This window comes from Triticum urartu, chromosome 7A, assembly GCF_056163025.1.
Source record: "Triticum urartu cultivar PI428250 chromosome 7A, HENAU_Tu73, whole genome shotgun sequence".
Taxonomy (NCBI): domain Eukaryota; kingdom Viridiplantae; phylum Streptophyta; class Magnoliopsida; order Poales; family Poaceae; genus Triticum; species Triticum urartu.
In genome coordinates, this window is record NC_141879.1 from 208,005,840 (window position 1) to 208,029,506 (window position 23,667).

Here is a 23,667-nt window from a genome sequence, read left to right on the forward strand (position 1 = left end):
ATATACAGGACATATGGGAACTTGACTATCGACGTGGTTTGAAGGTCCCTTTGTTTCGGTGCAAATGGGTCAATATGACACGAGGCGGGGTAACGGAAGACCCGCAGTATGGAATGACAATAGTGGATCTCAACAATCTTGCGTATGCAGACGAACCATTCGTCCTAGCCAATGATGTGGCACAGGTTTTCTATGTGAAGGACATGTCTACCAAGCCAAGAAAAAGAAAAGATAAGGAAGCGAATGCATCGTACGATGAGCCAAAGAGGCACATAGTTCTTTCTGGAAAGAGAAAGATCGTGGGAGTGGATGACAAGACAGACAAGTCAGAAGATTATGAAAAGTTTGATGAAATTGCTCCATTCACAGTGAATATTGACCCGAGCATCCCGTTAAATGATGAAGATTTTCCATGGTTACGGTGCAAAGGGACACACGCGAAGAAAAAGTTTCACACCCAAAGATCTAGGATGTGATCGGCTTCACTATCATCACTTTCTTCTGTGTTTCACACCCAGAAGGGAATCTCTGTAATAGTTAGGGTAGTTAATTATGTGTTTTGGCATTTGAAACGCGAAGAAATTTTATGTGCAAACAAATTCTTTCATGCCTTTACTGATTTTTAAAGTTAAGTTATTCGCAAACTAGTGATTCACACTAATTTCAAATAATTCAAAATTTAAACTATTCAAATTTGAAAACTACAGGCACTAACAGAAAGTTTGTAATTTTTTGTACCTAAAGCAAAAATATTCACAAAGAAACTCTAAATACACAAGAAAACAACTCAAAAATAAATAAAGCAAAAAAAATAAAAATAAAAAGCCCGCCTACTAGGCCAAAGCGGCCGGCATACGACTAGAAACCCAACCTGTTGTTGGGCCAGGATGCAGGCCCGCAAAGGCCCAGTAGGCCAACAGGGCAACACAGAACATGTAGGCCCAGTAGGCTTGCTTTGGAGAGGAGCTCGAGAGAGCTACCGCACGGGGGTTTATAAACCAGTGCGGTCGCCCCTCGGCTAGCGAGGTGGGACTAAACTTGCCACACCGCACCTGCGGCAGCGCACCCCCTTTAGTACCGGGTCGTGGCACCAACCGGTACTAAAGGGGGGGCCTTTACTACCGGTTGGAGCCACCACCCGGTACTAAAGGGGGTCGCTTCCCGCCGCTTGGCCTGGCCAAAACAGGCCTTTAGTACCGGTTGGTGGCTCCAACCGGTACTAAAGGCCCCTCCTATATAAACAACACTTATGAAAATTTCAGTTTCTCATCTGCTTCTTCTCCTCTGCACCGTCGCCCGCCGCGCCCCCCGTACGTCTCCATCCCTCGTCGCCACCCCCGTCGCCGCCCCGTCCCCGTCGTCCCCATCCCCGTCGTCCCCGTCGTCACCGCCGCCCCGTCCCGGCCCATCCCGCATCGTCCCCGTCCCCGTCGTCGCCGCCCCGTACGTCCCCGTCGTCGTCGCCGCCCCGGCCCGTACGTCCCCGTCCCCGTCATCGCCGCCCCATCCCTGTCTCCGTCGTCGTCATCCCCATCGTCGTCGCGCCCGTCGCCGTCCCCGTCGCCGCCCCCCGTCGCCTCTCGCCTCGCCGGTGAGCGCACACACACACATACATTTTTTGTTTTTTAGTTATACAAATAGTTAGAAATTTTTCTGTTTTTTAGAAATTGTTAGAAATTTTTCTGTTTTTTAGAAATAGTTAGAAATGTTAGAATTGTTAGAATAGTTAGAAATGTTAGAATTGTTAGAATAGTTAGAAATGTTAGAATTGTTAGAAATTTTTCTATTTTTTAGTCATAGAAATAGTTATAAAAAAGTTAGAATTGTTAGAAATTTTTCTGTTTTTTAGAAATAGTTAGAAATGTTAGAATAGTTAGAAATGTTAGCATTGTTAGAAATTTTTTTGTTTTTTAGTTATAGAAATAGTTATAAAAAAGTTAGAATTGTTAGAAATTTTTCTGTTTTTTAGAAATTGTTAGAAATGTTAGAATTGTTAGAATAGTTAGAAATGTTAGAATTGTTAGAAATTTTTCTGTTTTTTAGTTATAGAAATAGTTATAAAAAAGTTAGAATTGTTAGAAATGTTTCTGTTTTTTAGTTATAGAAATAGTTATAAAAAAGTTAGAAATTTTTCTTTTTTTTAGTTCTAGAAATATTAGAAATGTTATGGAAATGATAGTTAGATAGAAATGTTAAAAAATTTAGTTATCAAAATCCAATCATTAAAAAAATGTTACTTTTTGCGGGCATATAGCTAGTATTTGTTCTCGACGATGCCCGGCCCGCATCCTCGCCGTCGACCCGTCCATGACGACGTCCGACTGACCCATGTCCGGGACTGGGCTCCGCCGGGCTGGCACTGGGAGGTGCTACCTGGAGGGGCGCGCCGCTTGATGAGGAACCCGGCCCCGGGTCCCGTCGTCGACCCTGATCTCATTTGGTGGCGTTCGCGTGGGCCAGTTTCGGTGCGGAGGGAGCCGGCCCTGCCGGAGGTGGTACGTCGCCGTGTCAGGGAGGAGGACGAGCACGTCCATCGCTACATGGTTGCGTTAGAGGGCGGCAGGTTCTCCAATGCCTGGAAGTTTCTTCAGGGATCTCACTTCAGCTATGATCCTGTGAGGGTTCCTTCTCTTTGGGTGTCCACCGCCCGTGCCGCAGGAACCGCGAGTGTCCTAGATTCTTCTGTAGTATTCGATATTTATTAGCTACCTAGCCAGTGATGTACTCGATATATAATATTCAAGACGATGTATTCGAGATTATATATTATTCGAGACGATGTATTCGAGATTATATCTATTATTCGAGACGATGTATTCGAGATTATATCTATTATTCAAGACGATGTATTCGAGATTATATCTATTATTCGAGACGATGTATTCGAGATTATATCTATTATTCGAGACGGTGTATTCGAGATTATATCTATTATTCGAGACGATGTAATTTTAATACTAAATTGTTTTATATTTCTTTTGGCATAGTTAAATAAAAGCTATGGCGGACAATACCAACAGAGAGGGAGAACAGACCATGTTCGATATAATACGCGGGCCAGATGATGATCAGAATGAAGAAGATTATGACGGCTCCGAATTTCTAAACAACACCGGAGAGGGTGATATGATATTCTATCGCGACGGCCGAATTGATGAAGTCATGAACTACGATTATGACAACACCGGAGAGGTATATATATTTATATAAGCAGGCATCTGGTGATCATCACATGTTTTAAATGAGTTGAAGATATATTAACGAATCGATCTTTCTTCTTTCAGCCATCCGGATCGAGCAAATCTTCAGGCAACAGGACGAAATGAGTCCCGAACAAAAAGTTGAAGGAGGGCGTAAAGTATAATATCGAGGCAATCAAACCTAATGGCGAACCATTAGCGCCTAAGAAGATTGCGAACAAGTTCGTTCGTCAGTGCGCAGTTCTTGTGAAGGACCAACTCCCGATCTCCCTTCAAGAATGGAGAAAGCCAGCAAAGCCACGTCCAGATCTTACTTTTGTCGACGACAGACAAAAAAGTCTGCTTTGGGATACTCTCATGGAACATTTCACCCTACCAGATCATTTCACAGAAGCAGATGTGCAGAAAGTCAAGGACGCTGCTCTTAGGAAGATGGCGGTTGCATTCAAGAACCACAAGAATCGTGAATGGGACAAGTACATCAAGGGAGGAAGGAAGACTCCAGTATTCGAGGGAACACTAGAGAATCAAAGTGCTCATTGGGACGATTTCGTGAAATTCAAGGATTCAGAATTATCTAAGGAACGGTCAAGAATAAACAAGGCCAATGCCGCAAAAAAGGATAAGTTCCGTAAGCTGGGGCCAGGTGGCTATGCGGTGGGAATGCCTATGTGGGATAAGTCTGAGAAAGAGATGCTGGATGCAAGTGTCACTCTAGAACATTGAGCTGGCCCCCCAGGTGCAGGACTTGGTTCTATGCGCATGGGGGGGAGTTGGACCCGAAGACAGGCAAAGTTTCCAAGAAGGCATGTCTGGACGGAGCCGAAGATAAGCTACTTGTTGCAATAGAAGAGGCTCGATACGGGTTGTTCGAGCCCAACAGAGAGAACGACGAGCTTACGCGTGCCCTACGAAATCCTGAACACCCGGGAAGAACACGAGGCATGGGCGCTATTCCGTGGTATGAGGGGTTTTCGGACTGGAACGCCGACTACAGAACCCGTGCGAGAAAGAAGATTGCGGAGGAGAAGAAGAGGAAGATGGATGAGGAGCAGAGGAAGCTCGACTATGAACGCCTTCAAGGCCTAGAATCAGCGCACGCGGACTTGGCAATCAAATTCCAGCGGCAGCAGGAGCAGATCGACTCACTTAGCCAGCAAAGGGGGTCTCAGCAGCTGCATCAGCTAGCGGATGATCCAGCATTGGATACCACCGCCCCATCCATGCCGAGAAGCAGCGTGGGTTCCGCCCCGTTTGACGCAATGCTGGATAGATACCCCATGGATGATATCGCGGAGAACACTAACTGCGAGCTACACTTCAAAATTAAGAACATATCCTTGAAGATGGCGGACGGCGTTGCTTATACAAATTCCCCCGATGCAACCTTCCATTGCAACCCGATTCCAGCAGGCTATGCTCGTGTCGTGGTTGATGAGGTGGTGGACCAATATTCAGGGCTAGAGCTTGACATTCCTGGAGGTGACGAGGAGCACACACTCGGAGATGCCAAACATCGTATCATCCTATGGAGAAAGGGTTGCATCATCTTTCGAAGGCCACCGACACCGCGTCACCCGACTCCTCGTCGAAGTCCGCCACCGAGTCAGCAGACTCCCGCTCCTCCAAGTCCACCAACGCGTGAGGCCACTCCTCCTCCTCCAAGTCCAGCAAAGTGTCAGGCCACTCCTCCTCCAAGTCCGACACAGCGTCAGACGTCCACTCCTCCTCCAAGTCCGGCACAACCTCAGGCCACTGCAAGTCCGGCACAGCTTCAGGCCACTCCTCCTCGTCCAACTCAGCCCCGTCAGCCGTCTCCGCCGCCTCAGCAATCACAGAAGAGACACCCCGCAGCTATGGTGCGTAGCGGTACGAGTCGAGGTCATAGTACAGGAAGTACAGGCGGAGGCAAGCGATATAAATATGGTCCAAACCTCACTACTCCTCTTCCTGAGAGGGCTTACGACAGGACCGAGGAGAAAACCAATGCCATAGTGCGAGCAGAAGTCGACGCCCATTTTGGACCGAAACCGCCACCGCCGCCAAGGGAGAAAGTGCCTGTGGAAGTAGTTGACCACTTCATTCATATGGCTCAACCACCAGCTCCTAAGCCTGTTGACACAGACTATGAGCGCCACATCAGGAAGTTAAATCGACAACGTCTACAGAAGAAGGCGAGCTCGAGCTCGAGCAAACAACAAGCAGCTGTCAAAAAATGCGGGAAAACCGTTGCCCAACTGGGAGAACAGGCGGCGCAATCGATCCCCCCGCTTGTTGTGCCGCGAACAACACGTGACAGTACGCGCGCCCAATATTATTGTGGGCAAACAGTTTACGTTCGCGAGGTGGGCGATGTGGTAATAACCCAGGAGCATATAATGCAGGCTGAAACTCTCAAAATCACTGTTGGACAACTCCTCGAGATCGAGGACATGCCTGTGCTTACAGAGGAGGAAATAAAACGGAAATATGCCCGGTGATGAAGACATGTACCTAGGGTAGGGACACGGACCTGACATAAGGGTCCTACTCTAGGACATCCCTGGGAGAAGTTACATTGCATTCGACTTGAAGGCATCTCACTCGACAGGTTCAAGACACTCGACCAAGAAGCTATCACTCGACCGAGAAGCTACCACTCGACCGCCAGGAGATCAACAGTCGCTCTGTAGGCAAAACGGTCAGCCGTTAAGTAGCCTTCATGGTCATTATAGCACTTTATTAGAGGCGTTACCAGTAACACCCGATCTTAAATGTACTTTAAACCCTGCATTACTGAGGGCAGGAGAGGGCCGGTGAACTCTATATAAGCCACCCCCCCTCCTCAGTAGGAAGAGTTCGCACCTCTGTAACCTATACACGCATAATCCAGTCGACCGCCTCCGGGCTCCGAGACGTAGGGCTATTACTTCCTCCGAGAAGGGCTTGAACTCGTAAACCTCGCATGTAACAACTTCCCAATAGCTAGGATCTAGCCTCTCCATACTTACCCCCCTACATCACTGTCAGAGTTAGAACCACGACAGTTGGCGCCCACCGTGGGGCAGGAATCTTAGCGCTTAGTTGGAGAAGTTGTGATTTTTCTCGATCCCTTTGATCATGTCTTCTTGCGGAGTTTTGGTGGAGGGCCGCGAGATCCATCTCGGCGCGCTCACCTTCATCGACGACGACTCCGCCTGGCTTCAGGAGGCACCGCTTGACATCGACGCGCTCCCCGCCCGCAGTGCGACACATTTCCGCGCATGCGTTCGTGGCGTCCTCCTGCGGCAACCGTCGACCCAATATGGGTCGGCCCCCGTATCGTCTCCCCGCCCTGTCTCCCACCAGCGCAAGCGCTCCGGTCGGTCAAGACTTCAGCGGTGGGTGAGGCACGCCGTGGCCCGCCAATCGGCGGCCCCGCAAGTCGCAGCCATCGAGCCCGTCGAATCCCTTTACGGCCTGTTCGACCTGTCGACTGGCTCCGTGGAGACCGCATCCGAATGCGACGGCAGCGATCCAGCTGCTGAGGCTCTGGCGGTCGATGGAACACACAGTCCCCCTGGTTTCCCTCGCACTGATGGAGGCGCGGGTGGGGGCGATCCGTCGCGTCCCCACGACGAATATCTCCCCGAACCTCTCACGTCATTGCAGCGAGAGGAGCTTCGCCGCCGGAACATCGACGCGCTCCGCACTCCTATTGTCGGAGAGACCCCCGAGGCCCGAGCCTTGGAGGACGCGCGTTTGGCCAACTTGGCCGAGCGCACTCGACTGGAGAATCTCCAGCGAGCACTCGACGAGCAAGCGCGTCAGCGGGCTCCCGAGTCTAGTCGACGCCAGCTCTTCCCACCAACGCAGGTATATCGAACCCCAGTTCAGAATCTGGCCGCCGCGGCCCGTATAGCGGAATCGATTCAGCCCTCCCAGTCGGAGGCTGGCAGGGGCTTGTTACAGATCAGAGCATTGCTCCGGGCGGCGGGAGACCATAATTCCGCTGTCTCCCAGTCGCGGAATAGGATCCACAGTCGGTCTGTCGCAACAGATACAGTCGAGTCAGCTCACAGCCCGAGATCGCCCCCGAGGCGTGAGGGACGTGGTGGCCAGCATGATCAGTACAGGAGGAATGAGCAGTATGATCACCGGTTCGACCGTGATGATCGACGTCGAGTGCCAACCCCTCCCCCGAGGAGTGGGTCATATGCGCCTCGACGGCAAGATGGCAGACGCCCTCATAGTATTGGGCAGAGGATTCCAGTCGACCCCAGAGACCCAGGCTTTGATGCGAGATCCATCCTCGTTCAAGGTTTGGTTGACAGGAACAGAGCTCATCGAGAAGGCCACAACAGAGATGCGCCTGCCAGCAGCAGAGTACGTGCTTCAGGGCCAGAGTGTTTCAGTCGAGCCATCAGAGCCGAAGTGATACCTCCCAATTTCAGGTTGGCGACTGGAATCGGCAAGTTCACCGGTGAATCTAAGCCTGACACCTGGCTCGAAGATTACCGAGTGGCTATACAGATTGGCGGTGGCAATGACGAGGTGGCCATGAAGCATTTGCCTCTCATGTTAGAGGGCTCGGCCAGAGCATGGCTAAATCAGTTGGCACCCAGCAGCATTTACACCTGGGAGGACCTCTCCTGAGTGTTTATCACAACCTTTGAAGGAACATGCAAGTGACCCGCAGGCCTAACCGAGCTGCGGTCTTGCGTGCAGAAGCCAAATGAAACTCTGAGGGAATACATCCAGAGGTGGATCACGCTGCATCACTTGGTTGAGAACGTGCCAGACCATCAAGCGGTTTGTGCCTTCAAGGAAGGTGTTAAATACAGAGAGTTGAATCTGAAGTTCGGTCGAACTGGAGAGATGTCTCTGAATCGGATGATGGAGATTGCCACCAAGTATGCTAACAGAGAAGATGAAGATCGACTCCGGAGTGGCAAGCAGAAAGCAGTCGCCCAAGAAACCGGAGGCAATTCCAGTCGGAAGCAGAAGCGAAAGGCCGAGCCAGCCGCTCCTGGGGAGGCCCTGGCCGTAGCCCAGGGAAACTTCAAGGGAAAATTCAAGGGCACCTGGAAGCCCAAGAAAGTCAAGGATCAAGACGGAAATGATGTTTTGGATCTGCCATGTCACATCCACACCAAGAAGGATGAAGAGGGTAATTTTATTTACCCAAAGCATACCACTCGATAGTGTCGGCCCCTGATCCAGCAGTTCCAAGGAAAAAAGTCCAAGGATAAGGAAAAAGAGTCAGGCAGAGTCGAGGACAAGGAAGACAGTGACGATGGATACCCCCAAGTCAATTCCACCCTGATGATTTTCGCCGATGTCGAAAGCAAAAGTCGACTGAAAGTCATTAACCGAGAGGTGAACATGGTTGCCCCGGCAACACCCAGTTACCTGAAGTGGTCCCAGACTGCCATCACATTCGACCAGTCTGATCACCCGACGCACATTGCCACCCCTGGGAGGCAAGCTTTGGTGGTCGACCCAATTGTTGAAGGCACTCGACTGACTAAAGTACTGATGGATGGAGGCAGTGGCCTGAACATACTGTATGCTGAAACATTGAAAGGAATGGGCATTCCGATGTCCAGACTCAGCACCAGTAACATGAGTTTCCATGGAGTCATTCCTGGGAAGAAAGCCCAATCACTCGGCCAGATCGCTCTTGATGTGGTTTTCGGTGATTCAAAGAATTACCGCAAGGAAAAGTTGACATTCGAGGTCGTGGACTTCCAAAGTGCTTATCACGCCATTTTGGGCAGGCCAGCTTACGCACACTTCATGGCCCGGCCATGTTACGTGTACCTCAAACTGAAGATGCCTGGCCCCAAAGGTGTGATCACTGTCACAGGCAATCGGAAGAAGGCGGAAGAGTGCTTTCAGAAGGGCTCAAAGATTGCAGATGCTCAGATGGCAGTGGTCGAGCTGCAAGAGTACCAAAAGACTGCCAACCCAAGTGAGTTGCTACGAGCCAAGAAGCCTGCTTCAGAATTAGCTTTTCAGTCGTCCGGTGAAACAAAAACAGTTGACATTCACCCGACCGACCCCGACGCTGCCCCGACTCACATCTCAACGACGCTTGACTCCAAATAGGAAGAAGCGCTCATCCAGCTCCTCCGTGAGAAGTGGGACATCTTCGCATGGAAACCCTCCGACATGCCCGGAGTTCCTAGGGGGCTGGCTGAGCACCGTCTACGGGTCGACCCAAAATTCAAGCCTGTGAAGGAACATCTTCGACGGTCCGCCGTCCAGAAGAAGAAAGCCATTGGCGAGGAGGTGGCTCGGCTCTTAGCAGCAGAGTTCATCCGAGAAATTTACCACTCCGAGTGGCTCGCCAATGTCGTCATGGTCCCCAAGAAGGACAAGTCACTTCGCATGTGCATTGATTTCAAACATATCAATCGGGCCTGCCCGAAAGATCATTTTCCTCTCCCTCACATCGACCAAATAGTCGACTCGACTGCGGGGTGCGAGAGATTGTCTTTTCTAGATGCTTATTCCGGGTACCATCAGATCCGTCTGTATGGACCCGACGAAATCAAAACAGCTTTCATCACCCCATTCGGATGCTTCTGTTATGTCACTATGCCGTTCGGCCTCAAGAACGCCGGAGCCACGTTCATGAGAATGATTCAGAAGTGTTTACTCACTCAAATCAGTCGGAATGTGGAGGCATACATGGATGATATTGTGGTCAAGTCACGCAAAGGTTCCGACCTGCGAGCTGACCTTGCCGAAACCTTCACCAACCTCAGGAGGTATGATATCAAGCTCAATCCATCAAAATGCACATTCGGAGTTCCAGGCGGGAAGTTACTCGGTTTTCTCGTTTCCAAACGAGGGATCAACGCCAATCCTGAGAAAATTGGCACCATACTCCGGATGAAGCGTCCTGTGCGCGTGCACGATGTCCAAAAGCTTACAGGCTGCTTGGCCGCTTTGAGTCGATTCATTTCTCGCCTCGGTGAAAAGGCGTTGCCTCTCTACCGACTGATGAAGAAGTCTGACAAGTTCGAGTGGACTCCAGAAGCTGACGCAGCGTTTGCAGAACTCAAAGCTCTGCTCTCCACCCAGCCGGTGCTTGTTGCCCCAATCAGCAAAGAGCCTCTGCTGCTGTACATTGCGGCCACGGGACAAGTTGTCAGTACAGTACTCACGGTCGAGCGGGAAGAAGAAGGAAAGGCCTTCAGAGTTCAGCGCCCAGTCTATTATCTGTCTGAAGTTTTGACCCCTTCAAAACAAAGATACCCTCACTACCAGAAGCTTGTATATGGGATTTACATGACCACGAAGAAGGTTGCACATTACTTCTCTGACCACTCCATTACAGTCGTCAGCGATGCCCCACTGTCAGAGATACTGCATAACAGAGATGCAACCGGTCGAGTGGCCAAGTGGGCGATTGAACTCCTTCCCTTAGATATCAGGTTTGAAGCAAAGAAGGCTATTAAGTCCCAAGCAATCGCAGATTTCGTCGCCGAGTGGATTGAACAGCAGCTTCCGACTCAAGTTCACTCGGAGCACTGGACCATGTTCTTCGATGGATCTAAGATGCTGAATGGTTCCGGTGCTGGGGTAGTTCTAGTCTCCCCCCGAGGAGATAGGCTAAGATATGTTCTCCAGATTCACTTCGATTCCTCCAACAATGAAGCAGAGTATGAAGCACTTTTGTATGGGTTGCGCATGGCCATTTCACTCGGCGTCCGTCGCCTCATGGTCTATGGCGACTCAGATTTGGTGGTCAATCAGGTGATGAAGGAGTGGGACGTCAGAAGTCCAGCTATGACTGGTTATTGCAATGCAGTAAGAAAGCTAGAAAAGAAATTCGAGGGGTTAGAGCTTCATCACATCCCCCGACTCAAAAATCAAGCAGCCGATGATCTGGCAAAGATAGGCTCCAAGAGAGAAGCCATTCCCAGCAATGTGTTTTTGGAGCACATCCGCTTGCCGTCAGTCCAGGAGGATCCTTTCACAGAAGAAGCCCCACAACCGAAAAGTGCCACAGATCCGACTGAAGTCGAAGTTCCTGCTGTGGTCGACCTGATCATGGAAGTCTTGGCCATTACTCCCGACTGGACGATACCATACATCGCATATATCCTAAGGAAAGAGCTCCCAGAGGACGAGGAAGAGGCTCGGCAGATCGTCCGCCGATCCAAGGCCTTCACAGTCATAAAGGGGCAGTTGTACAGAGAAAGCGCGACTGGAATCGGTCAGAAGTGCATAACTCCAGAAGAAGGTCAGATAATCCTTGATGAGATCCATTCGGGGACCTGCGGTCACCATGCGTCCTCCCGGACCATTGTGGCCAAAGCATACCGAGCGGGATTTTACTGGCCAAGAGCAAATGAGATGGCAAAGGAGATAGTTGACAAGTGTGAGGGGTGTCAGTTCTACTCCAACATGTCCCACAAGCCGGCATCAGCCTTGAAGACCATTCCACTCGTCTGGCCCTTCGCTGTCTGGGGACTGGACATGGTCGGTCCTCTGAGAATAGGCAGGAGCGGTTTCACCCATGTGCTTGTGGCAGTCGACAAGTTTACCAAGTGGATTGAAGCTAAACCCATCAAGAACCTCGATGCTGGCACTGCTATTAGTTTCTTCAGAGGACTAACATTCAGATATGGAGTCCCTCACAGCATCATCATTGATAATGGGTCAAACTTCGATTCGGACCAGTTCAGAGCCTTTTGCGCCTCTCAAGGCACTCGTGTCGACTATGCGTCGGTCGCCCATCCCCAGTCGAATGGACAAGCTGAAAGAGCAAATGGTCTGATCCTCAAAGGACTAAAGCCTCGGCTAATGCGTGATCTCAAGCACGCAGCAGGTGCCTGGGTCGACGAGCTTCCGTCAGTTTTGTGGGGATTAAGGACCACCCCTAACCGGTCGACTGGAAGAACCCCATTCTTCCTTGTTTATGGAGCCGAAGCCGTTCTGCCAAGTGATCTCCTTCACAACGCTCCTCGAGTCGAGATTTACACCGAAGATGAAGCAGAACAGGCTCGGAAGGATGCAGTAGACCTCCTGGAAGAAGAAAGAGAGATGGCCATGATCAGATCGACCATTTATCAGCAAGACTTGCGTCGATTCCATGCCCGACATGTGAAGAGTCGAGCCTTCCAAGAAGGAGATTTGGTCCTCCGAGTGGATCAACAGAAACCACACAAGCTTGCTCCTACTTGGGAAGGCCCCTTCATCATCACCAGAGTCCTCCACAATGGAGCGTATCACCTCTACAATGTTGATCGCCAGATTGACGAGCCGCGAGCTTGGAATGCAGAACTACTCTGCCCCTTTTACACTTAAGTTCCTTCCCATAAAGATGTAATAAGAGAAACTTCCGCATTTCATTTTTACCAAAGTCACTTAAGTGCTCCAATGATTGCTGTCACTTCTGTTTGCATACGAGAACCCCCAGTGGGTGACTTAGCCGCGAACCCGTTTCGCCTAAGTCCAAAAAATCCTACCGAGTGGAGAGCAAACCTCCCACTCGGGGGCTTAGCTGCAGTCCAGCACTCGCCTAAGTTCTCCTACGCAGAGACTTAGCTGCAGTCAGCACTCGCCTAAGTTTGAAAAATCCTACCGAGTGGAGAGCAAACCTCCCACTCGGGGGCTTAGTTGCAGTCCAGCACTCGCCTAAGTTCTCCTACGCAGAGACTTAGCTGCAGTCAGCACTCGCCTAAGTTTGAAAAATCCTACCGAGTGGAGAGCAAACCTCCCACTCGGGGGCTTAGCTGCAGTCCAGCACTCGCCTAAGTTTGAAAAATCCTACCGAGTGGAGAGCAAACCTCCCACTCGGGGGCTTAGTTGCAGTCCAGCACTCGCCTAAGTTTGAAAAATCCTACCGAGTGGAGAGCAAACCTCCCACTCGGGGGCTTAGTTGCAGTCCAGCACTCGCCTAAGTTTGAAAAATCCTATCGAGTGGAGAGCAAACCTCCCACTTGGGGGCTTAGCTGCAGTCCAGCACTCGCCTAAGTTCTCCTACACAGAGACTTAGCTGCGGTCAGCACTCGCCTAAGTTTGAAAAATCCTACTGAGTGGAGAGCAAACCTCCCACTCGGGGGCTTAGCTGCAGTCCAGCACTCGCCTAAGTTCTCCTACGCGGAGACTTAGCTGCGGTCAGCACTCGCCTAAGTTTGAAAAATCCTACCGAGTGGAGAGCAAACCTCCCACTCGGGGGCTTAGCTGCAGTCCAGCACTCGCCTAAGTTCTCCTACGCGGAGACTTAGCTGCGGTCAGCACTCGCCTAAGTTTGAAAAATCCCACCAAGTGGAGAGCAAACCTCCCACTCGGGGGCTTAGCTGTAGTCCAGCACTCGCCTAAGTTCTCTTACGAAGAGACTTAGCTGCAGTCAGCACTCGCCTAAGTTTGGAAATTCCTACCGAGTGGAGAGAAATCCTCCCACTCGGAGGCTTAGCCGCAGCCCAGCGCTCGCCTAAGTATGAAACACTTCTCATGTCCCAAGGACGACGAGAGGCAGGTCGACTGCTACCTTCTCCTTCGGAGCTGCACCACAGGCACAAAGTTATTTCGCGTGAGGATCAAATCCCACTCGACGGGTAGTCCACAAAGAGATTCAACGACAAATCAATTACGGATAAAGCCTAAAAGGTCCTAGAAACCTCAGATCGAAGTACTCGAGCCCACAGCTCGGCAGAGTTTAACTGTTACACTTCCACTCGGCATTCCGAGGCGAATTTAAGGCAGAGTTCAACGGATTACAAAATACACTCGGCATCCCGAGGCAAGTTTTTTTTTCATTCCTCAGGAGGAGGAGGACTGGCAGGGGCGACGAACTCATCCAAGTCGATCCCATCTGCGATGCGGGTAGCAGCAGCAATGAATGTTTCCATGAAGTCCTGGAAGTTGTGCTTCCTCGTGTTGGCGACTTGGATGGTGGCCAGCTTCTCCTCCCGTACCTCCTTACAGTGGATGCGGACCAGGGACAGAGCCACGTCAGCGCCACACCGAGCTGAAGACTTCTTCCACTCCTGCACTCGGTCAGAGATTCCATTGAGTCGAGTCATCAGAGACTCGAGATCGTTCTGAGGCGTAGATTCTGGCCAAAGTGTCGGGTCGATCCGCGTCATGGCAACCTTCAGTCGAGCCAAGTAATCCACGACGCCGTCAACACGAGACTCCAGACGGAGCATGTTCATTGCGGCCTCGTCCTTCACAAGAGAGTTAACAGGGTCCAAGCTCGGCTCCACTCGACTGGTCTCCTCTTCAAAATTCTGGCAAAGCTCTGCATACAAGATTCAAGGATAAGACAATTTTCACAGAATGAGTCGACTCAAAAACCAGTCGGAACTGAATGCGCACCTCCAAGCTTAAGGTACAACTTCTTCGCGAGGTCCCCCAAGTAGCTCTCCAGGTCGTTTCTCCCGCGAGCGAGGCCTTCCAGCTTCTCGCTCAGGGTGAGGTTCTCCTTCTTCCAACGAGAACACTCCCTGTTGGCTTCATTCAGAGCAGTCTTGAGCTTGGTATTTTCTTGTTCTAAGTGGTCGACCGAAGCTAGCTTCTGTGCGGCCAGAGCGGCCTTGTCATCAGCCTCCTTGCGGGCAGCAGCCAAGTCCTGATCCTTCTTCGCCAGAGCTTCTTTCAGTGTTTCTGCAAAAACGATGATTGAGTCGGAGAAAGCGAAGATATACTAACCAGTCGACAAAGGCGCCTTACCTGCGGCGCCATCTCTGACCGTCTGTAGTTCTGTCCTGGCCAGCTCCAGATCAAGTTTCATTTGAATTTGCTGCTTCTCCAAGTCAGCCAAGTGGGTTCCAAGATCACAAGATTTCTGAAGTCAAAGAGGAGAAGTTACAATTTCAGTAAAAAGGAAAAAGCAACAAAGACAATAAATACTAAGACTATAGCCGACTGCCAGCAGTCCACCATAGTCTCGGGGACTACACCCAGTGGGTGCATTTAGCGTGCCCCCACCGGTTCCTATCCCACCCGGCCGACCCCCGAAGTCGAGTCAAAGACCACCCGACCGACCCCTGAAGTCAAGTCAAAGACAAGTTGCTTCCGAGCAGCTAAGAGACAATAAGCCGTCGACTGCCCGCAGTCGACGGGATACCGTTCCATTCGACATGGCCCGATCAGACAGAGCAAAGAAACTCAACTACGACTCAATTTCAAGACTACAGCCGACTGCAAGCAGCCGACCGTAGTCTCGGGGACTACACCCAGTGGGTGCACTTAGCATGCCCCCACTCAAAAAAAACACAAAACACCCAGTGGGTGTACAAACTTAAAGACCTTCAGAAAAGAGAATCTTCAAAGGACACACCAAAACAGACCAAGTGTTGAAGTCGACTGACCTGGACATTGCTCTGAAGAGCCGAGCTTGCGTCGTAAGCCGCCTGGCAAGCCTCCCGAGCCACTTTTACCTGTTCCATCATGACTCCAGCCTGGCGTACAGCCTCCTTCGCAGCAGCCACTTGGTCCTCGGGGACAGGATACGCAGCAAAAAGCGAAGACGGATCTGTAGTCGACGCCGAAGGCTGCACACTCGTCAAAGGAACAGCAAAAGTCACAGAAGCCCGAGTGGGTTCGCCATCATCCCGAACTGCAGCCTCAGGCGCGGGAGTGGATTGCGGAGTCTTGCCAGCCAACACCTTCTTCTTCCTCTTCACCCTCAGTGGTGCGTTGTCGTCGTCGTCCGGGAGGTTGATAACATGAGGAGGAGCTGCAAGGAAAACATTCAATCGACCAACGCTTCAGTCGACTCATAAGCAGGACGGCAGTGATCATACCAGGGTTGGACGTGACAGCGTCCTCCATCTCTTGGTCGTCGTTCCTGGCAGAGACCTCAGAAGTTGCACCACTACAAATCTCAAAAGATTAGTCAGTTGGCCCAGTGAATCGACCAAGGATCCGTCCACAGTCGACAAAGGAAAGCAAGTGTTGTTGTTACCCCGAAATGGTGGGAACAGCTATCTTCATCTTGGGCAAGGCCTTGGGCGGCTTAGATGGCGCCGTTCGTGGGTGCTTGGGAGCCTTCCCGGTCGGCGGAGGAGAAGAAGTCCGAGGGCGTTTCGACGACTGCCCAACAGGAGCGGCCGCCTTGCCACGTTCCTGCGCTGGATCGTGGGCGAGCTTGGACCGTCCCTCCGGGCGGGAGGGTTCGGCCTCCCCCTCCTCTTCACTGGAGAAGATGTCGTCGCCCTCCTCTCCCTCACCGTCGGACTCCCACTCGACCTGGTCGTCCCCGCTCTCGCCTTCGCTCGCCTCACCTTCCTCGGTCGACCCTTGTGCCCCATTGGGCGTCGAGTACATCTCAGTGGTAGCCTGGAGGACAACGGACAGGACGAAAGTCAGTCGACTTACACAAAGAAGACTAATACAGAAGATCAGATATCCGACACAAAAACATACCTGATCCACTTCATATGAGTGGTCTAGTGGAATCACCCTTCTGGCTCCTCGGGGGTTGTCTTTATTCCCCGTTATGCTTGACAACCACCCCTCCAGCATCTCATCGGTGACCTCCTCTGGGTGGATCCGAGTGGTGTCGTCAAGGCCAGAATACAGCCACATCGGATGGTCTCGCGCCTGGAGTGGTTGGATGCGCCTCTGGAGAAAGACCTCTAACAGGTCCATCCCAGTCACCCCCTCACAGACAAGTTCAACCACTCGACCCGCCAATACCTTGACCTGGGCACTTTCCTCCGGCATGACCTTCAGAGAGATAGGCTTCTCGGCTCGGTCGAGTGAAAAAGGAGGAAGACCGGTCGACTGCCCGGGGGTTGCCTGGTCCTGGCAGTAGAACCAGGTCGACTGCCAGCCGCGGACCGACTCCGGGAAGGTGATAGAGGGGAAACAGCTCTTCCCCCTCGTCTGGATCGCCAGACCCCCGCACAACTGGATGACTTGCGTCTTCTCGTCACTCGACTTGGCCTTCTTCACCGACTGGGAGAGGCAAGTAAAGATATGCTTGAAAAGCCCCCAATGCGGACGGCAACCCAGGAAGGCCTCGCACATGGAAATGAACGCAGCAAGATAGACTATGGAATTGGGGGTAAAGTGATGGAGCTGCGCTCCGAAGAAATTCAAGAAGCTCCGGAAGAATGGATGGGGAGGCAGAGAGAACCCTCGGTCGATGTGGGTGGCGAGGAGCACACACTCACCGTCGCGGGGTTGCGGCTCAATCTCCCTCCCCGGGAGACACGCGGCCTCGTGGGGAATAGCTCCTCCCTCGACCATGTCGTCGAGATCTTCCTGCCGGAGCACCGATGGCATCCAATCGCCCTGAATCCAACCCTTGGGCAGGGCGGTCCGGGAGGAAGATCCACCTCGCGAAGACTTCTTCCCTTTCTCCGCCGCCGCCGCCTTCTTCGCGCGCTCCAAAGCAGTGGTCTTTCCCTTCACCATCGTCGCCGGCGAGGTCTCGCACGGGCTAACGACACTAAGGTACGGCCGAGGGTCGCAGGAGGGCTGGCGGAGGGAGAGAGGAAGGAAGAGAGAAGGAAGCAGAGGAGAAGCGCGCGGCTTAGAAACCCCGAGCCGGCAACTTATAAGGGGCCGCTCCCGAGTGGCTGACCGGTAGGCCCAGGCAGCCCAGTCAAATCCCGCAACGGACGCGCGCGCAGTACGTGGCGAAAAAGGCGACGCGAGGATCGAGGAGTTTCCACTTTATCACTTCCGATTACCGCGGCTGCTCCCGTCCCGCGCGCTTCCCAAAATCCAAATCCCGTGAGATCCGCGGGCCGCAGAACCGCTTGCCAAAAACAGAGCATCCCGCTCGCACCAACACTCGGCATGTCGCAAGCAAGGATATTCACTCGACGGAGGGCCTGGAATGGATCAAGGCGTCTGGAAAAAGTTGGCAACGTCACCCGTGACGATTGTCCCGAAACGAGGCGCTCACATAGCCCGAAGAACCAGTCGGAAAGATCTCCAATTCTTTCCCCACTCCAGCCTCGATCCATTCGGGGGCTAATGATGAAGACATGTACCTAGGGTAGGGACATGGACCTGACATAAGGGTCCTACTCTAGGACATCCCTGGGAGAAGTTACATTGCATTCGACTTGAAGGCATCTCACTCGACAGGTTCAAGACACTCGACCAAGAAGCTATCACTCGACCGAGAAGCTACCACTCGACCGCCAGGAGATCAACAGTCGCTCTGTAGGCAAAACGGTCAGCCGTTAAGTAGCCTTCATGGTCATTATAGCACTTTATTAGAGGCGTTACCAGTAACGCCCGATCTTAAATGTACTTTAAACCCTGCATTACTGAGGGCAGGAGAGGGCCAGCGAACTCTATATAAGCCACCCCCCCTCCTCAGTAGGAAGGGTTCGCACCTCTGTAACCTATACACGCATAATCCAGTCGACCGCCTCCGGGCTCCGAGACGTAGGGCTATTACTTCCTCCGAGAAGGGCCTGAACTCGTAAACCTCGCGTGTAACAACTTCCCAATAGCTAGGATCTAGCCTCTCCATACTTACCCACCTACATCACTGTCAGAGTTAGAACCACGACACCCGGGGCCAACCTTTGGTCAAGCCAGAAGAGGTCAAGAAGCTCCCAACGAGAATGTATGAATTGCATCAATGGTACATGGACATTACCAAGAGATCCGATCGAGAGTCCCTCATGGTGCAAGTCAAGAAGGATCATTACTACCATGAGAATGCTGTGACCGCTGAGTATTCTGAACTGTTTCAGTTATACAATCAAGACGCACTCGACAAATCTATCATCAGTTGCTATTGTCTGTAAGTGATTTCTTTCTGTAATTTAAGTCTCAAGCTAGCTGTAGTGATCCTTTTGATCAATCATTACCTGTAATTATCCTCACTATATTCTTTTCTGTGGTATTATGCAGGATGAAGATGTATGAAATGAGAAAAGGTGGACGCTATGGCATTGGGTTCATTGACCCAAACACCGTTAATGAATACACATGGAAAATAAACAAGCATTATGAAAAGCAGGTAGAGGACAGCATGCTAGAGTTCTTGAAGCACCTCAAATACAATGAAGATATACTACTTCCTTACAACTTCCAGTGAGTCACACTTTCTTGTACTACAAATTCTCTGTTTTTGCCTACTAGCTAGCTACATGTTTTTGCTTACATATGCCCGCTTAATTAAGACATGCAAACGTGTGTGCATGCAGATTTCACTTGATCTTGTGTATCATTAAAGTTGACGCCGGAACAGTTCAAATACTGGACTCACTACTCAAAGCAAATAGTGACTATAACATCTTGTTTGCGATAGTCAACAGGTAATTTCAATCATTATTAACTATATATCTCGGCCTATTTAGTTCGTCATTTCATGATATGAACTATTTAATAACCCCTTTATTCATTTTCTTTGTCGGCGGGCAGGGCTTGGGCAAGGTTCATCAGCATCACGAAAGGCGAATGGAAACGACAGCTGAAATGGTTTTGACCCAAGGTAAGTAATTAAGTAGTACTAGCTAGCTAGCTAGCTGCCATCTCTTTAATTATCATGCTTGATTAATTATTATCTGATCAAGTTAAATTTCATTTTCGTAATAAAGGCCCTGAAGCAGGCGCAGGGGACTGATCTGTGTGCATTCTGCGTTTGCGAGAACATTCGCATGATGGCGTCCGAAAGGAGCAGATCTCAAAGACAGGAATGGGTACGCTTGTCAGAACACTATTCACAATTTTTACACCATTATCGATATCTAGTCACACAACTAATACACATGCATATTGATCTCCTTCTTAACAGTTCAAAGAGGTGCGGGACAAGCTCCTAGAAACGGAGCGCGTAGAAGCACTTCAAGAGGAAATAGCGGGATTTTTGCTCGACCAGGTCATAAATCCGAATGGAGAATACTATTACCCGCTACCGCCCCCATCGACCAGGTCATGAACCACTTCCATTTGTCATCGTGCTCCGAAGGCACCAATTAGGCTAATGCCACTGGCTCCGAAGGCAACATGCATATGTAGGAGAAATTATATATAGCTATACATGTGTGTATGTGTGAATTAATATGGTGGTTTGTGAGACATTGATGATATATATATGATTGGTTCTACTAGAAATTCTATTTGTATATATATATATATATATATATATATGCATAACGTGTACAATGTGTAGTATCGTAAAATACCAGCAAACGAAAAAGAATTAAAATAGAAAACACAAAATTAAATGAAAAAGAAATCATAAAACCAAAAACCCCTCAAACATTTTAGTACCGATTGGTGTTACCAACCGGTACTAAAGGGCTCCCGGCCATTAGTACCGGTTGGTGTTACCAACCGGTACTAGAGGGCTCCCGGCCCCCGGAGCTGGCTCGTGCCACGTAGTTGCCCTTTAGCACCGGTTCGTGCTGAACCGGTACTAAAGGGGGGGCTTTAGTGACCACACTTTAGTGCCGGTTATGGAACCGGCACTAAAGGGCCTTACGAACCGGTGCTATTGCCCGGTTCTGCACTAGTGATGCAGCAGTACAACATTGAAGATGGATTGGTGGCAGGTGGCTGCGGCGGCCTCATACCCGGCAGGCGTCCTGGTTGAGGAATGCGCCGGACTGGTGGGTGCATCATACTCGGCAGGCGTCCTGGTTGGGACCTCACGTCTTAGATGTTAGGTCTGGCTGCGAGGTCTGTTTGCTATTAGCCCAGACTATCAGCATCCCTACATCAAGTAGATAGGAGTAGCGACAGATGTTGCCTGGACGGTGGCGTTAGTTTTACTGTTGTATGACTTTATAAGGTCTTGTGTGAATAATTAATAAAGTGGCTGCATGCATCGTCCAGATATAGAGGCCGGGGGTCCTCCTTCATTTTAAAAAACAATACATATGGCACGGACACATGACAACTCCGACCATTGATGGCAAGTTTAGTGACGCGAGCATGGCAACTTCAGTTGTCAAGCATGTCCACTTTTTCGGATGGCAAGTTTCAGTTCTTTTTTCTTTTGAGATGGCAACTTTATTCTAGAAAACTTCAGGACCGGAATGCTTCGTGTCACACGTGTGGCATTTATCATTTGGGTTCTTTTATGATTTTTTTGGCGTGTTTGTGTTGTTGTTCTAGCAGACTATTTTATTTGGCTGCACTTGAACTTTTATATGGACATGATGATGGCTTTATTTATAAAGCAGGTTGAAAGCTTATTTTAAAAAGATGCATTACTTCCCTGCAAAAAAAATCCATTACTTAACAGTTTTGCCCAACCAGTTATTTAACATTTGCGTGACCAACTGTTGAACAAAAAACATGAAGCAACTTCGTCACAACGTGCTCGAGTAACCACGAACTCCGAACCACCTTAATCCGACCGAACACCAACACCAACCTCGTCCTTGGCAGGAACAGGAGAGCTCGCCTGCGATTTCCTCCACGGCTTGACCCTCCGAAGGATGGCCCTCTGCCGCAGATTATACTCCAGGCGATACGCGTCTGTGCCGAAGTCCGGGAAGAGGCCGACGAACCACCCCTGCAATCGGTGGGCGACGTTGGGCACGCAGAGCGTGCCGTGCCCGATCCAGCGCACCGCCGCGCGCGCGTAGCCGTCCGGAGTCAGCACGAACTGCGAGATTAAGCTGGCCTTCACGGCACTCGACACCATGTTCGTCTCCACCAGGAACGGGGCCTGCAGACACGGCACAACGACGATAATGTCGTGACACGATGGATGCGAGCGCGCGCACCGAGTACATACCTGGCACTGCACGTCGATGCCTGAGTTCCCGTACTCCACGGCGAGGCTCGTGGAGAACTCGGCGACGTACCGTTTGGTGCCGGCATAGACGGAGTAGAGCGGGAAGGAGGGGAGCACGGACGCCGACCCCGAGCCCATGTTCACGACGGCGCCCCTGCCCCGCCGCACCATCCCCGGCAGCACCGCCGCCGTCACCTCCGTCAGCGCCAGCACGTTCACCCGTATCATCCTCGCCCACGCCTCCACGCCCACCTCGTGCATGTACACCGCGCCCGGCTTCGCCACCCCAGCGTTGTTCACCAGCACCCCTACGTCCAGCCCCGCCACGGCCTCCCGGAGCCGCCGCATCGCCTCGTCCCCTGCATGTCGAAGATCCATCGACACGACAGGACATGATCGATCAGTAACCAGAAGGACACGCACGCACGCTGCACTACTCGTATTAAGTTCTTCACACCTTGCGCGGTGGAGACGAGGGAGAAATCGAACAGCACGGTCTTGGTCTGCACGGCGTGAGCCCTGGAGATGGTCTCGGAGACGTCCCGGAGCTTGGCGGGGTCACGGCCGACGAGGACGAGGTTGAGGCCACGCCGCGCGAGCTCCAGGGACATGGAGCGTCCGATGCCTGACGTCGGGCCGGTGACGACGGCCCACTCGCCGTACCTGCGCCGGAGATCCTTGGGCCGGCGCAGGCAGGGCGCGAGGCTGGCGAGGAGGCGGACACTGACGGCGAAAACATGGAGGGCACCGAGCGATGCCAGCGAGAAGAAGAACCATACGGACGCAGCCATGTCGCAACTCGTTTTGCTCCTGCTACTCTGCGTGCGCCCGTATTTATGCAGGATGATAATAAACGGATGACCAGTAGAAGACTTTGATTACAAAAGGGACGCCCCGTACGGCTCAACATTCCCTAAAGCTCATGCTCGTGTTATTTGGTACGGCGCGCCGGCCATCCTCCAACAGCTCTGTCTCGTCATTAGAACATCTCTAGCCTCGAAAAATCGCCGCATGAGGGCGAATTGGCAGTCAAATCGGCCTGGGGCAATGGGGTTCCCAGCCGACGTCCTACGGTCGCGCCTGTTTTAAACTTTCTTTTTAACATTTATTTGACTAAAATTTGGCGAATAGGACAAATATTTTGGTGAAACAGTGCATTACTTCGGCAAACTGAAATAGTTTCTTACATAGATAAAATACTTAAATAAAATAAACGCGACTACAGGCCGAATAAGGCGCTGACAGAGGCGAAGTCGGTGCCGTAGCCGCCGCCGCCGCCGTTGTCCTCGTCGTCCTTCTCCTCCTTCATGCAGCCACCCGTGCTAGACCCCTGCCCGGCGTCGCCCTGGCGGACCAGTGGTGGCAGCGCGTCGTCGTCGAGGACGACGACGCCTTTGTCGTCCCGGCCACGGCGCCGAGCTTTTAACCGCTCGTAGGCGAGGCGCTGGCGCTCCAGCTTCGTCCGCGCTCAGTCGTCGCGCGCCCACTTTAAGACCGTCGCGTCGTCGAGCTCCTCCTTGACGCCGCCGACGAGCCCTGGCTCCGTCTTCATGACGGCGCCCCCCGGCTCCGTCTTCACGGCGGCGAGCCCCGACTCCGTCTTCGGTTTGACGTAGTGCGGAGGAGCCGAGGAGGAGGCGCGCCCGCCGCCCTCGTTGATGACGATGCCGGCGCTGCGGGTGCGCCGGCCGAGCGGCGTTTTCGCTGCGGGCTCGGCCTTGACGGCGAACACCGCCGGCGAGCCGGAGGAGTGGGAAGAGGAGCGGGAGGAGGAGCGAGAGGAGGAAGACGAGGAGGAGCCGAACCTCCTGGGCATCCATT

General features: G+C 51.7%; 1 protein-coding gene across 1 annotated transcript; it reads right to left on the bottom strand.

The window, feature by feature from the left end:
- Window positions 1–21,317: 21,317 nt before the first annotated feature.
- On the bottom strand, window positions 21,318–22,637 carry LOC125523668 (very-long-chain 3-oxoacyl-CoA reductase 1). Its single transcript, XM_048688726.2, has 3 exons — window positions 22,304–22,637; window positions 21,847–22,205; window positions 21,318–21,777 (listed from the first exon to the last, which is right to left on the bottom strand). Exons 1-3 carry the CDS (start codon window positions 22,635–22,637, stop codon window positions 21,454–21,456), a joined length of 1,017 nt encoding a protein of 338 aa, XP_048544683.1. The 3' UTR covers window positions 21,318–21,453.
- Window positions 22,638–23,667: the final 1,030 nt, after the last annotated feature.